Consider the following 16901-nt stretch of genomic DNA (forward strand, 5'->3'; position numbering starts at 1 on the left):
GCACCCGCACCCTCCTGTCCCCACTTGGCGCTTGCAGCCTGCGCTGCTACTAGACGCGGCTTTCCGAGATAACCTGCTCACATGCATTGCGCAGTACTTCGAGGACAACGCTGGCACGGCGTCAACTCCACAGACGGAATGGGACGCCTTTAAGGTGGTACTCAGGGGACATTGCCTACGCGCACAGGGACACATAAGGCTCCAATTGGAGAGGGACCTGACCAGATTGGAGTTGGACTTACTGCCACGGGAGGAGGGGGCTGTGGCTGGCGACGGGGGTCCGCTACATGAGGCCCGCGCAGAGCACACACGTCTCCTAGAGCGGCTCCGGAACATAAACTATGCCGCGCACTCGGCGAGGACGCATCACCTGGGCGACAGACCTGGCAAACTTTTAGCGTGGCTCATCTCCCAGGAGACCCGCTCGACGCCAGTGGCGGCTGTACAGACGGAAGGGGGGGACATAGTGTACACGCAAACCGGTATTCACGAAGCCTTCACGACTCATTATGCAGGGCTGCATCGCTCCCGCTTGGCGGCTCCTCCTATGGCTATTGCTGCCTACCTCTCCCCCCTGCCAATGCCGCACCTGACTATTGCGCAACAGGACGAACTAGGTGCCCCCCTGGAACCTGATGAGCTCCGGGAAGCCATCTTTAACCTGTCAAATGGTAAAACGCCGGGTCCGGATGGACTGCCGGCCGAGATGTACAAGGCCGGTTCGGATATTCTCATTCCGGAGCTGCTGAAGATGTACACCGCAGCAGCGGAGACTGCCGCCCTGCCCCCCACATTAAATGAAGCCACGCTGGTCTCTATTCTCAAACCGGGCAAAGATGGCACACGGGTGGGCTCTTATCGCCCATTGGCACTCCTGAACACAGATTATAAAATCTTGGCTTCTACCTTGGCTAGACGACTGGCCCCCCATGTGCCCACCTTAGTACACCGTGACCAGAACGGCTTCGTCCCCACGCGCCACACTTCCTTTAACATACGCCGCTTCTTCCGGGTGCAGGAGTACGCTACACGGCAGTGGCCGCGAGCGGGATGCCTCATATTGGATCTAGAGAAGGCCTTCGATTCTGTGGAGTGGCCGTACCTGCGGGCGGTTACAGAGAAATATCGACTGGGGGGGGGATACCAGACTATGATTGGCCTGCTCTACGGCAGACCGACGGTCCGGGTTCGCACGGGTCGCCTCATCTCGGACACCATCCGGGTCTGCAGGGGCACCCGCCAGGGCTGCCCGTTGTCGCCACTGCTGTTCTCACTGGCCATGGAGCCATTGGCCACGACCCTCAGAGCACACGGGCTGGAGTGGGGAATCCCGCTGGCGGATGGAATACACGCTGTGTCACTGTATGCAGACGATTTGCTACTGTACGTCAGGGACATAACCGCCATCCCTGCCTCCCTCGCTGGCGATTTCCGCACTTTTGAAGAGATATCGGGCCTCAGGGTTAACTGGGCCAAGTCGGGGGCGTACCCCTTTAACCCTGATGTACAGGAATGTGACATCCGGCTGGGGGGAGACAGACTACAGTGGCATCCCACCACTTTCCGATACCTCGGGATCCAAATCTACCGCACACCGGCGGATGTCTTGGAAGGGAACATCTGCCGAGCGATCGCTTCTATCCGAGCGCAAATTAGCTTTTGGAATACCCTACCCCTGAACGTGCCCAGCCGTGTGGCGCTAGCCAAAATCATTGTGCTACCTCGCCTCCTCTACTACTTCGCGAACATGCCTCTGTATGTGCCCGTCAGGCTCTTTCGAGACCTAGAGGCACTGCTCCGTTCGCTCATCTGGAACAAGGGACGGCCACGAGTGGCGCTGACTAAATTATATATGCCCACAGACTCGGGGGGTCTGGCGGTTCCTAATCTGGAGCTGTACTACCTCGCAGCGCAGATGCAATGGGTGGCGGGATGGCTGAGCGGCAAACACCTCGAAGACACGGCCACACATATGGCTACATGGACACAAACGCGCGTTAATGCGCTGTTCCATCCGATAACCCGCGCACCCTGCCCCTCCCAGATCCACCTGGCAGTGGCGCGCAGATGCTTTCTGAGGAGCCTTCGTCTCACGCGCGCTACGAAACCTTATGCCCCTAGCATACCACTTTTGGGCATGCCCAGCCCGACGGGGCAGCTCACGGAGACTCGCTTAGCTGGCTGGGACCAAGCGGGGGTGGACACGCTGAGCGATCTATATGCTGATGGCGCACTGCTCACGTTCGCCAACCTGTCTGAAGACTCGACCCTCCCGGCGGGGCAGTTCCTCCTACATGCTTCCATTCTGCGCACACTCACGGCTTCCTGGGGTGACATGACAGATGAGCCTCCGACACACACCTTTATGCAATACCTACACGTTATGGGCCATGGCGCGCACATCGTACACTGGCTGGCGCAGGCGCTACAGACGCTCTCGCAGCCATCCACAATAGCATTGAGGGAGCGCTGGGCGGCGGACAGGGGAAGAGACTGGACGGACAAGGAATGGGTGATGATACTGGCCGGCCCAACAAACATCCCACGCAACCCCCGCTTTAAGCTTATACAGTACTACATTCTGCAGCGCGCATACCTCACCCCTGATAAAATTAACAGATATTTCGCGAGGACAGACGCAACCTGCCCGCGCTGCTCCTTGCCGGGAGCGGACCTTTTACACATGCTATGGCACTGCCCGGAGATACAGGCCTACTGGGGCGCGGTGCTGTCACTGCTCGCGCACGGTGCAGATGGGCGGCTCCCGCACACATGGGAAACTTGCATTCTAGGACTCTACAGGCGCACAAAAGACAATAAGGTGCAGGCACGCTTTTGGGACATGGGTCTTATCACGGCCAAACGCATGATCACCAAGCACTGGAAAGCAGCAGTTTCCCCGCAAGTACGCCACTGGAGAGCCTCCTTTGTTAATTGGGCGCAAGCGGAGAGCGCGGTGCTCCTTCGCGAGGAAACGGCAGGGCTCCGGAAGTTCCCCATCGCACACCTCTGGGACACTCTCCTTGGGACATTCCAGGGGGCTTGCCGGGATAGGGGGATAACCTGAATCCCTGAGATATGTTGCCCTGAAGGCCCTCTGTCTCTTTTGTTCCCCTCTCCTGACTTGCGACCCCCCACGCACATCGCGCGGTCCTGCCGAGCCCAACCTGACAGCCAATGACCCTCCTGCTCTGCCGCAGACCGATCTCCACCCCCCCTCCCTCTTCACTCCCCCTCAGCCCTGTTTGAGTTTATGACCTTAACCCTAGCACATACTCTTGCTATGCATACACGGGATAGATAAGGACTATGATGCTGCATACCAGGCTCGCCAACTCTATGCGCTGCCATATGTGTAGCTGTGAGCTATACTGGGTTATCCTTGCCGCGCTGCGGCCCGCACTCTGAGCGCGTTGCTGGCGTTTGTCCACCCGGAGGCCTCTACATTCTGGGGACATGGTGACGTCCGCTGGGTCACTGACTTGGGGCCTGGGTGGCAGCCGGCATAGCTGTGGAGTGGGCTAGATCACAGCGCCATCCTCTACCGTTGATAGCCTGCACCTGAGACACCTCTAAAACTAAAAAGCACATACGTAACATTCCGCGCCTGCTCCCTTCACAACGCACACACCCCCCCTTCCGCGCGCATGTCATCCTGAATAATGCCGCCGGACCTCCGGGTTGTCGGCTAAATGGCTGTGTTCTTATCTCTGGAAATGTACACTTTATTTGACTGCTTTGCCATATGGACGGGGAATGTGCGTTGTAAGATGGCATAAATGTGCACAATAAAGGTTTTAAAAAAAAAAAAAAAGAAACATGCAACAAAGATCAGCTCCAACAGGATTTGCCCTGGACCCTGCTGGTGGCTTCTGGGAGATTGAGTCCTAACTCACCAAGTGGCGCCCAAAAGATTCTACACCCTTGGTTGGTGTTAGAGTGTACTCTAGCCCCCTCGAGAATAGAAAAGTGGACACTTTTTAACTTTTTTGAAATTTTTTCATAAAAAACCAGGGGCTACCACTGGACTGTTGCTGAACCGCAGCTGCCATTATCACATCACTAGTAGGACTTAACTTGTTGGCTTGTCTCGCCGAAAGCACCTATACTCTTTGAAAAGTTTCAAAGTCCCAACATGAATAATCTCACCAGGACCAATGCCGCACAGCACCCCACCTTTCCCGGAGCCCTCTGTGATATCCAGACGTCAGTCCACCCAGACTTAAGGAAATCGCTCCAGAAAAAATTAGGGCCCAATTTAAAAATCTTGGCAGTATGGATACTTTGTCGCAAAGGAGATAGAGTATCCATACGGCCAGGACTGTGGTTTGGCCGTCAGATTTATATGTGGGCAGACCTTTGGATTAATCACAGCAGTGACTACTCTGTGTCTGCCATGATTAAACCCCTCCGACGGCCCTACAGAGTAAGGGCTGTCAGAGGCAGACCTCTAATTGCACCCATATAATTTAGTTGGTTGGAATAAAAGGTCAGTTTTCACTTCCCATCCCCGCCAGGAAAACACTGGTGGTGACGGACAGTGAAAACTGCTAAATGCCCCCCCCCCCAATCATTCGTCATGGGAGTTAGCTCCTGTGGCAAGGGGAGCATTATCCTTTGTATTTTGAAATAGAAAATCACGCTTCGGGATTTTCTTTTTGAAAAATTTAAATAAAACAGTTGATGGATGGATCTGTCATGTTAACAGAGCGGTGTACCAAACTTTAAAAAACATTGACATGAACTGCTGTGACAGCGGTTCCTGCAAATGCTTTAGAAATTACCTTGGTGGTCATTTCTAAATTTGACAGGCATAGTAGTTTGGGCCGGGCAGACGTTAAGTCCACCGCCCGGCCAATGGAGATTACTTCACTCGTCAAAATATAAATCAGGCCCAAGTCAGATGGTAAACTTTTCACTGGGACAAAGCTGATACCGTTAGCAAATCTGTGCTCCATCACGGTCTGCCATAACTCCTTACTTTGACCAGGTATTGCGTGAAAAGATACCTAGGCTGGCACTTTTTGATGCTACAAAACTCTAAAACTACTAAAAATCCTATCTCCACTTCCCCAGATCTGATGTTTGCCATTTTGGTGTCAATTTGTTTATTAAATTAAATTAATTGGAATGAGATTTTTATTGTGTGGTGTTTTCGACTTATTAACTGTTTTGGTACTGATAAATGCTTTACACTTGTTTCCTGTGAGTTAAGCCGGACTGCTCTGTGCCACAGCTACCCAGTACTGAGCTAGGGTTTAAATTATAGTTACCTATCCGGACCTGTTAGAGAATAGTGACACTATCACTTGGTGAGGTCTCACAACCACCTTAACTAATAATCTACTGTAGGAAGTTGGCTTTTTATGTAGTGTACCAAAACTAGGTATACTACATACAAAGTCCAGACGACCCTTATTGGCTTACATGGCTTAAATGAATAATCCCAAATGCTCTGTTTTGTGTTAGTGAGTGCAAGCAGTTTAGGATTAACACAGGGTAATGTTAAGCATTTGTTGAACAAAGGCAATCAATAAATTGTGACACACACTCAAGAAACTCAAGACAAATTTTGAAAAATACCAGATATTTTAAAATAATTTTTAACACCAAGAACTTCATAATTGGGTAAGTACTTTTTAAGATATCAATTTTTAAAGTTAACTAAAAATGTCACACACATGCGTTTTTATGCGGTAATGCTTTTCTATAGAGAAAGAAACAAACTGCATACAGGTATTTGCAATCGCATTTCGGGGGTCCCCTTTAGGACTTAAGGTGCTAGGGGGTCAAGATCACATGATCCACAAACAGTTTGGGTTTACCTGCCCTGGAGTGTTCGTGTGCAGAGATGCTGGACGGGTTGGTAGCCTTGCACGCTACACTGCAGACAATGGGAGGGCCATCTAGAAACAGGCTGCAGAGAGCGACTTGGGGACGAAGCTAGGAGCTACTAATGGAGGGCTCAGTTCTTTAGGGTCCTGGAAGCAGGGCGGCACAGTCTGTATTTGTTGACCTTGGCCGGGGAGCTCGTGTGCAGAAGGTTTTGATCGGTTGGGCCGGTGCGTCAAAGGCACTCTCGGTAGGACCTGCAGATGGGGACAAAACAGGACAACTGTGCCACTCTCTGTGCTGGCCTCTGGGATGACGACGTCACTCATCAGTTTGTCTGTCTTTGCGGTGCTGGAGCCCAGATTGGACTCCAAACAAGATTTGGTTGCTGCAATGGGTCGGGTATCCTAGGTATTGGTGATTGGCGGCTCCCGGGGGTCCTGGCATCTCCAAACTTGGCGGAGAGAAGGATCTGACCTTTGGGAGCACGGTTTCCTCCTTCTGGGTGACTGCTGTGTCAGTGGACCCGGTGGTCAGCAGTTCGGTGAACTGGACGTTGCGGTCGGTGCTTGCAGGCTGAGGGAAGTGGCTCCTCCACTTCAAGGAATGGCTTTGCGAAGTTCTGGTGGCCATTCTAGGCTTCTGGAGGATGCACAGATGCAGAATGATCCAGGTTGTTGCGATTGCCAGGACAGAAGCAGGCAGGCACGTTTTGGTTTCAAAGTCCACCGGTAGTCCATAGTTCTCGCTTCTTCAGCTCTTCTTTGTCCTTCTTTTGTCAAAGAAATCGGAGTTCCTGTTGTCAAGGGGCCACGTAAATACTGAATTTAGGGGTGCTAACAGGTGTAAAGGGCAGTTGCCAATGGGCTACTTAATCTTGAGGTCACTACAACCCCTATAAAACCACTTGCTGTGGGGAATAGGCATAACCCTGTCCCAGTGTTCCTACTTCCACCAAAATCAAACTGATAGAACCCTTCTTTCATGGAGCACATCAGGCAGTCCGCCTTAGGGGTGTGACTAGCCTGGTGGTGCAACAAGCCTACTTGCCTATCTAATTTCCCATGTATCGTTGTGCCAGATGGGCCTCAGGTCACGGGTGGCATCTCCCAGGTCTGAGGGAAGCCGATCGCATATCAAAGACTGCAGAGGCTTTGAAGCCTCTGTCCTTAGTATGCAGATTTCAGTGGACATCCTGCTGGAGGATGTATAATACCTCCTGCCAGAGCAGGCATTGCTTCTGACCTCAGAGCACGGGCTCTCACCTCGAGGGGGTCAAAAACTTGCCTGTGGTGGCAGGCTGGACACTAGCAATCAGCCAGCACACTAAGAGGTTTGTAGGTTTTCAGGGGGTACCTCTAAGATGCCCTATGGGTGCATATCTTAACAAACCAACTACTAGCATCAGTATGGATTTATTAAGAAAAGGTGCTGATACTAAACACCATAGGCTTCAGTGAAGCTATCATGTAGCTGGGGAAGCCGTAATGACCAGTGCCCAGAACATATTCTTAGGATGGCTTCCCTGCTCACTTGCACTATCTAGTAATGGAACTAGACATCACAGAGGCATAGCTGCTCATTCTGATATGTCCTCACATGTAACATAATGCACCCTGATTTAGGGCCTGCTGCAGGGGTGACGTACATATATTGCATGCAGTGTCTGTGGGCATGGCACACAGGTTGTGTGCAATGTTGTGTTTTCACATTTGTTAGCACCATTTCATGCAAACTGCAATGGAAGTCAGCATCAGTTTGGTAGTGGGTCCCTTAGGGTAGCACAATCCATGCTGCAGACCTTAGGGACCCTCTTAAGTACCTCAGGCCCTAGGTACCAGGGGTACCATTTACTAGGTACTTACAGAGGTGCTAAAGGGTTTTGCCAATTGGGGCACAATTGAACAGTTAACTTGTTTTAAGGAAAGAGCACTGGTGACCTGGCTAACAGGAACCCAAATCACTTCAGTAAAAAATGCATCAAATACCAGGCAAAACACGGGGGTGACCATGTCAAGAAGGGGCACTTTCCTATATCTACTATTGCACAATCATGGATTCTAGCTTTGGTAAAGAACAGCAAGAAAATTGAAAGGGAAGGGCTACAAATCACCCTTGCCCAGGAATCTGCTAAGAGATACAGCACAAAACACTGGGGCAGTGGGTTAATGAACATTCAATATGGTTTCACTGGCATCAGAACAATGTGAATACCTTGATGAGCCTGGGCATTAGCTACTGTACATGAACACCGATCCGGTCTACTTTATTTATTCATCACGTACCAGCAACACACACATAAATGTTATGCACTGCCTTAAATCTTTTAGTTTAGAGATTACATTGGTGACCAGTTGTGGACCAATGTTTTCCTATTGAGGAGGTTTGTTCCATGTTGAGTCAGTCAACTTAACATCAATTCAACTAAAAAATCCAATAGCACAAGTACATTCTGAAATAATTGTTTCCTTCTCGTCATGGTTTTAGAGATCAATAGAGATTAAATAGTATTTTTTATTATTATGTGCTTTATTTAGGACATATGAACACACATTAAAGCCTTCTTTTGTGAATCCAACCAACAAGGGGCAAAGGAAATATAATACTAATATTAGGAAACTATTAGGCTTGTTTCAAGAATCTTGTTTGCTGATGTTACTATATTATATTTATTCATTTTTAGAGCGCATGATTACACCACTCAGTGTGTCCCCGCGCTGAGACATAGCTAGTGAGTCTGCTGCTGCCCCCAGTAAGACCAGTTGAAGTGTATTTTATTCAGTTTTTGTAAACAGCCATGTATTCAGCTGTCTGTGGAAGATACTTTCGCTTGGTTCAGTTCTAATGGTAATTGGCAAAGTATTCCAGATTTTTGCTGCTAGGTACCTGAAGGAGCGAGCCCCCATTCGTGCTCTGAATATTCTTGGAACTGTCACCAATGCCATCTCCATGGATCTTAGACTGCGTTCTGGGGTGTATTTAGTCAGTAGTGGTTGAAGGTATCTAAGGCCTTTATTTGATAGGATGCGGGGACAGTGGCACATTGCCTTAAACACCCTCTCTTTCCCACTGGCAACCAGTGTAAGGTATAATGACAGGTGCCTGCACTATCATATAATGCATCATTAGCAAACCTATTTTTACATTATTTTGCTAGTATTACTGCATTTCCTTAATGGTTGTTCTGTAGTACAAACCTTTTTTAATTTTTACTGATGTGATTTCTATTTTCTTTCAGTTATTCAAATTGAAGACTTGCATTGAATAGCTGAGAGAATAATGGAAGTGATTCATTTTTCAACTTTTAGGTATTAGATACTGCAACTACACACTGGTCATAGATGCCAGAGTTTACATATCTCAGTTTGTATGGCCTTATGAATATTGTAGAATTAGAAAAGCAATCCATTGTGCCAGTCCAGGAATAGCAGTAATTTGTGGGATAATCGCTACACTGATGAAAATAGAAGTGGAAGGTGAGATACCATTTTTGAAATAGTTTCAAGGCACGCCTACATATTCAAGAAGAATTACTCGCCACTAAAGTATATTCTCATTCTCTAAAATCTAGACTAACCAAGGCACCCTTTGGCAGAGATGAATACATGCCAGATTATGAGTCGGATAGTGCAATTATGAGATTGTGCTCCCGGAATGGAGAGAACCAATCAGAACTTGAAATAACTAGGACTTTTTTCATCATTCAGTAGATAATTCTGCTCTGGGAAAGTGGTAATTAAGAGCGGGGATGCCTATACGGGGTGGAGAGATAGGGAGCCAGTCTTAGGGCTAGTGCAAGCTATTTACAGGAAGGGGAACCCTTCCTTGCTCTCCTTGCAACATAGGAGGGAATTGGTGGGTGCCGGGCTGCAATTTTGCCCGTAGTCCCTAAACCATCCTCACTTGATTTTGCGAGCCTGCTTTTCTTGCATTTGAAATAAGGCCCAGTGCTCATGTACCTGGTACATTGTGGTGCAGGATCACCACAGACCTTACCCTATAAATCCTAGTGTGGGTTCACCACAGAACTTGTGATCTCTATATTCCCGGAAGTTAATACTCAGACTGAATCATAAAAGAGCCTTACAAGATTACCTTCCTTGTAGAAATATTAAAATGGTTCTATATTCACGTGCATACATTTATAGATTAGTTTAGGCAAGAACGTTTTTCTTCATTGTGTCACCCTTGCCAATAGTGAGCAAAGCTAATGCATCCAGATCTTCGTTTGACAAATAGATTTCAGCAAAGTTAAACATAGAAAACAACTGCAAAAATGTGTAAATACATAATCACACACTACTATAACTAACTTGCAACCATTAAAATATTTCAGACCGACAAGAATACAATTTAAGGAGGCCTTGCTCTGCATGCAAGCCTTAGCTCTAACAAATGTTAAAAAACAATGTAATACTAAACTTACTTGTATCGTTGAAGGGTACTTTTTCATGGATGATAGTTAAGGATTCATTCAATCTGCTGTTCAAATCTACATGGAGTGTCTTTAACTGCTGCTGACTAAACAAATAAAAAATCATGCAAAACATCATAACACCATTAACAAATACATCATGTAATAATATCCTTAAAGCATAAAATCAATTTCTGAGTAATTTAACAGCCTGCAGAAAAAATCAGTTCTATACATGTTAAGACTACAAGAAATAGAAAGTCATGATGTTTAAGTAAGGAGCATATTGGTTCTGTCCTTGTCACCCTCCTTTCCCTCACCAAACCCTAATCATTTGTGACACAGCTTATACTTTGGAAAATAAATGTCCCTCTTGCTCTGGAACAACGGTAGGAAAAGATTACCAGAGACTATGTTAAGGGATATTTGATAAGCACAGAGTTTGTAGACTGAGGTTTTCACCACAGTTCAGTGATGTTCTTTCTATGTCACTGTTTTCCAGTAAGCCTGCTCCCTAGAATGACTACGGCTAAAGCGTAATGTGGAAACTCCACAGCTGTCTGATTTGGCACAGCTGTCTGATTTAGCAGTCTGTCTAGGAGCTATTGCTGATCATTTACATGTGGAATATGGTATATTATAATAATTATACAATGCTGAACAAGGTTTTCTAGAATACATTGCCTTATTACCATATGCAACCAGTTTAAAAGGGCATACAATGTGTATAAATTGTTGCTTCACTCTTCAGCATAATGTTATTACAAGAATGATACTGAGATTGGTAACAAGGTGCTCATAACTTTCTGGTGATTACAACTTTCACCACTGACTTCTTATTGTTACATGTAGTAACCTACTATCATCCTATGCCTCTTCCACAACTCACAATTTCCTCAAAGGAGAAAAATGTAATGCTCTGCTGATCCAAATGTGTGCATTACAGATAAGTAATATTGTCTGCACATTAACAGGAGAACAAGGTCATGAAACACTGTGGGCGTGGATGCAGTTCACAATTACCCTCCTTTAACAGAGCTCTGCGGTTACTCATTATGCAGAAAATTCGACGGAATGCTTTCACCATATCTAAAGTAATGTTGGCACATCTGAAAAGTCCAATTCTTTGATTTCCTTATTCTCTTTCCTTTGCAACAAATATCTAACAGGTATTTGATGTGTGAAATTGTGCACTAGAGGTTTTATTTTTATTCTTCATGTTTGCAAACATGTTCGCTCTTACATATGAAAGAGCTATGCATCGATGTTTTAAGTGGGTTACTTATAAAAGGAATGCTTACAGCATGAACATTTCGCATTTATACCACTCAGTTTCAGTATCCATAGCAATCATTAAAACTATCAAGACATACCATTCTTCTGTTCGATGCCGGCAATCTTTGGCTTCTCTTTCAAGAGTCTGAGATTTTACCTACAACAATCACAAAAGTATGTGAAATATGAGATATTCAGGTAGATAATATAGCTACACTTAACCTATATCTAACAATCCCTTGCATTCCAGCTGAAACACATTTACACAGTACTGTAAACAATAACTCAATAATGCTTCTCATGATACTTCTCATTTGAAAGGCATCTGAAATTTGTGAAGTATGATAACAACAAATAAGAATAATGACATCCACAACCATCACAGCAATAAAAACTATCACAACAATAACAATAATAGCAATGTTTATTTGATCTGACAATAGACCACAAACATACTGGATTTTGAATCTCAGCTGAGGTGACCCTCCAGCATGGGTGTGTTTATTTACCAAAGCATTCAGTTTTTCAATTTGTTATCAACCTAAGCTTTCAAAGGAGATTTTCATATCTATGCAGAGCTGGTAGCAAGTGGCTGGAATAGGTTTTCTGTTTCCAAAACGCAAATAATTCTAAAAGAGATCCATGCACATCTTCGGTTCAGGCCTTTGACACAAGAGCGGGTCTGTAATGGCTGGTGTAGCCTGCTACGGCGGGCTATAAAGCTATTAAAGCATTTCGCCCCATTAGGGCAGAATGTCCTCATTGAGAAACAAAAGGCATCAGAGAACGAGGGGCTTAAAACCCTCAGTGGCTCTGAAGCAATTGTTTCACAGCTCTTGCTGTGAATGTTCAATTGTTATCAGCTGTGCACAGGGCCACGGCTAATAATTGTTGATTATTCAAAGCAAAAGCTGTTAAAGCAGGCTGAACGTAGGCCACGGTTCTCTCTGGGTCGGCTAAACTGCTTTCCGCTGAGCCAGGAAGACCCAGGAGCCGAGCAGCATTCATTCCTTCCTGCTTCAGAGGCTCCATTGACACTGAGTTAAGGCAGAGGGAAGTGTGAGGGCTCCTTGTGTCCTGCAGCACCGGCTCTGCCTTTCGCTTTCCCCTGCCCAATCCATATATTTTGGAAAGCCAGGTAAAAGAGAAAGCAGAGGACATTAGGACATTGAAATGTTGAGAGTAACGGGCCTATACCAATTTATATAGGCCGCTGTAGTCTACTGTCTTCAATGGAGATCTCAACATTCCAATGTTCCAATACATATTACCTACTCTTCCCCTTCCTTGCCCCAGTCTTTACTTAATGAGTGAATGTGCTCATTCACTATATGCTATTCACTTTTATCCTCAATCTGTTCTCTATTTCTGTTAACAATATAGGAATCTACCCATGAACCCCTAATCTCATCACAGTACTTCCGCTTGTTTTTGTGTTCCCTTGTTACTTCCTCAGGGCTGTTTGGAAGTCTACTAGGCGACTCTTTTTCTCTAAGGGTGCTGTGGCCCCTTGGCCCAGTACATCCATGAATAAGGTAGGAACTTATACTTTATTTGTTATACTAGAAGGATTCCTGCCCTGCTTTGGATTTGGTGCGCTATGTAGGAAGCTGGCTCTGTATATGATATTATCACTAGGAGGTAATACCATCCACAGAGTTGAATATGCTACTTACCAGTATGCATCTGTTCTTGGCATGTAGGGCTGCTGACATTCATATCTGTGCATAGATCGCCGCCTAGTGTTGGGTCCGGATGTTTGCACGTTGTTGTCCTGGAAGAGTCTTCGAAGTATCCTGAGATAGGTGACTCCTCCCCTGGACCACAGTGCGCATGGGCATCCTCTCCATCCTCAGATTGTTTTTCGCCATTGTGGCAGTGATGGAGTAGATACAGAAAGTGATGACCATGCTATACAGTAATTCTGAGAGCTGCAGCTGCTACAGGCGCCGGGGAGGAGGGTGGGCGATATGAATGTCAGCAGCCCTACATGCCAAGAACAGATGCATACTGGTAAGTAGCATATTCAATTCGAGGCATGTGGGCTGCTGAATTCATATCTGTGCATAGAATAAATAGCAGTACCTCCTATTAGCGGCGGCCACCAGTGTCAGCTGCAGCGGTCTGAAAAAGAGTTCTGAGAACAGCCTGTCCTACAGCTGCTTGCTGTTTTGAATGTACATCTACACAGTAGTGTTTGGTAAATGTATGTATAGTGGACCATGTGGCTGCTCTACATATTTCCTGTAAAGGAATGTTTCCCAGGAAAGCCATGGACGCCCCTAACTTACGTGTTGAATGGGCTCGTGGGGGAATCGTTAATGTGCGTTTAGCCTTTTGATAGCAAATTTGAATACATTTAACGATCCATCTGGCTATACCTGCTTTGGAAATGGCGTTGCCCTTGTGTTGTGGGGAAAAGGCAACGAAAAGTTGTTTTGTCTTCCTAAAGACTTTAGTTCTGTCTATATAGTACATGAGGACTCTTTTTACATCTAGTGTATGGAGCATTCTCTCTGCTACGTTTTGTGGATTTTGGACGAAAACAGGCAGTTCTATAGTTTGATTCATGTGGAACTGCGATATTACTTTAGGCATGAATTTGGGGTTGGTACGTAGTACGACCCTGTTTGCGTGAACCTGTATGAATGGCTCTTGAATGGTTAGTGCCTGGAGTTCACTAACTCTTCTTAACGAAGTGATTGCCACTAGGAAAGCTACTTTCCAGGTGAGGAATTGAATCTCACATGAGTGGAGAGGTTCGAAGGGTGGACCCATCAGTCGGGTGAGGACCAAGTTGAGATTCCACACCGGTGCTGGTGGGTGTCTTGGGGGAATTACTCGTTTAAGTCCCTCCAAGAAAGCTTTGATGGCAGGCACTCTGAACAAAGAGAGGTGCTGCCTGTTCTGGAGATAGGCTGCTATTGCGGTTAAATTTATACGTATTGAGGTGTATGCCAGATTGCATCGGTATAGGTGTAAGAGGTAACAGATTATGTTTGGAATGGATGCGTCTAGCGGGTTAATGTCATTGTTGTTGCAGTAAATGACAAACCTCTTCCATTTAGCTGCATAGCAAGCTCTGGTAGTGGGTCTCCTGGCCTCCCTGATGATATCCATACAGTCAGGTGGCAGGTTTAGATAGCCAAACTCTAAGACTTCAGGAGCCAGATTGCCAGGTTCAGCTGTTGCGGATCTGAGTGCTGAATCTCGCCATGGTTCTGCGTTAGGAGTGCGGGTTTGATCCGCAGCCTTTGATGCGGCACCACGGAAAGTTCAAGAAAGGTGGTGTACCATGGTTGGCGCGCCCATGTGGGAGCAACTAGGATGAGTGTCAGTGAGTGCTGTCGCAGTTTGCGTGCCACCAGCGGTATCAATGGCGCTGGGGGAAAAGCGTACGCAAATCTGCCGGACCAGTTCATCCATATCGCATTGCCCTGCGACTGTGGATGTGGGAACCTGGCGGCAAAGCTTTGGCATTTTGCGTTTTCGTGTGTGGCGAACAGGTCTATCTCTGGATGACCCCACTGTTGGAAGTACGGTTGGAGTACTGACGGATGTAGCTCCCACTCGTGCATTTGGTGGCTGTGTCTGCTGAGCAGATCCGCCATCTGGTTGTCCTTGCCGGGGAGGTGTTCCGCCATGAGGAATATGTTCCTCTGAATGGCCCACTTCCACATGCTCTGAGCCAGATGAGACAAGTGTGGAGAGTGTGTTCCTCCCTGCTTCTGTATGTAGTACATGGCAGTCATGTTGTCCGTCCGGATCAACACGACTTTGTTGCACAAGTGTACTTTGAATGCCTTCATTGCCAGGAAGATTGCCATCAGTTCCAGGAGGTTGATGTGCATCTTCTTTTGTTGTATTGTCCATAGTCCCTGCACTGTGTAATTGAGTACATGAGCTCCCCATCCCTGGAGAGACGCGTCCGCCGTCAGTATTATTTGTGGAACAGGCTCTTGGAACGGTCGGCCCTTGCAAAGGTTTTGTGGATTCCACCAATGCAGAGAGTTGTATGCCCGACCGCTCACCAACACTAGGTCTTTTAGTTGCCTTTGAGCCTGATTCCATTGACGTGCTAAGCACTCCTGAAGCGGGCGCATATGTAGTCTCGCATGTGGGACTATGAAAATGCAGGAGCCCATCATGCCTATCAACTGCATGAAGGGAGTGTTGGGAGTGTTGAGGTTTGAACTTTGAGATCAGCATTTGCATGCTGTTGATCCTCACTAAATTTGGCTGAGCTGTGGCTGCCAGAGTGTCTATGGTCGCACCCAGGTACTGTTGTACGTGTGCGGGTTGGAGATGTGATTTTGGGTAATTTAGTGAGAATCCCAGGCTGTGAAGAAGGTGAATGGTGATTGACATGTGGCTGGCACATTGCTGGGCTGACTTTGCCTGAACAAGCCAGTCGTCCAGGTAAGGGTAGACGTGAATGTGCTGTCTCCGTAGATGTGCAGCCACTGTAGCTAGGCACTTGGTGAAAACTCTGGGTGCTGTTGTCACACAGAAGGGGAGGACTTTGAATTGGTAGTGCTGCCCCTGAATAGTGAACCGGAGATATTTTCTGTGTGACGGGTGTATGGGGATGTGGAAGTACGCATCTTTGAGGTCTAGTGTGGCTAGGAAGTCTCCCTGTCTGAGCAGCGGGAGAACCTGCTGTAGGGTGAGCATATGAAAATGCTCTGAGAGAATGTAGTGGTTGAGGGGTCTCAGGTCTAGTATAGGTCTGAGTGACCCGTCCTTCTTCGGTATTAAGAAGTACAGAGAGTACACCCCTGTCCCCTGCTGGTGGACGGGCACGACCTCTATTGCACCTTTTTGCAGCATACTTAGCACTTCCTGCTGCAATAATGCTAAGTGCTCTGAGGACATAGGACGGTGCTTTGGCGGTATTGTGGGTGGAGTGGAGGTTAGTTCGAGACAGTAACCGTGTTGGATAACATCCCTGACCCACCTGTCCGTGGTGATGGTATTCCACGTGGACAGGAACCGCTGGAGTCTCCCCCCGACAGGTGTTATGTGGTCGGGGGGAAGGGAGAGGGCGTCACTGTTTGTTCTTGGGTGAGGACCTGGTGTTGCCGTAACCGCGTCCTCTGCCCTTGGTGCTGGAGCCATGATATCCACCTCTGGTGTTTTTATCGTAGGTACTCTGTGTGCCCCCTTTATTGTATGTTGGCTGTGACCCCTGTCCTCTAGCTGCTCCCCTATTTCCGGGGCGACGAAAGGAGCCACTACGAAATGTCTGCGTTTGCAGAGCCCCCATTGACTTTGCAGTGTCTGTGTCCTTTTTGATCTTTTCTAGGGTGGTGTCAACTTCTGGTCCGAATAAGTAGTCAGGGTTGACAGGCTGATTGAGGATGTTATTTTGAACCTCAGG

At 47.2% G+C, this 16901-nt stretch overlaps 1 protein-coding gene across 1 annotated transcript in view; it reads right to left on the reverse strand.

Annotated features, from left to right (window-relative positions):
* Positions 1-16901, reverse strand: part of PPP1R21 (protein phosphatase 1 regulatory subunit 21) — a 395061-nt gene that overhangs the window by 263160 nt on the left and 115000 nt on the right. The window contains exons 6-7 of the mRNA XM_085612732.1: positions 11620-11678; positions 10259-10353 (exon numbers count right to left, since the gene is read on the reverse strand). Of these exons, the coding sequence (XP_085468858.1) occupies positions 10259-10353; positions 11620-11678 (154 nt within the window). The remainder of the gene's footprint in view (positions 1-10258; positions 10354-11619; positions 11679-16901) is intronic.

The sequence above is a fragment of the Triturus cristatus genome, chromosome 6 (assembly GCF_964204655.1).
Source record: "Triturus cristatus chromosome 6, aTriCri1.1, whole genome shotgun sequence".
Lineage (NCBI taxonomy): Eukaryota > Metazoa > Chordata > Amphibia > Caudata > Salamandridae > Triturus > Triturus cristatus.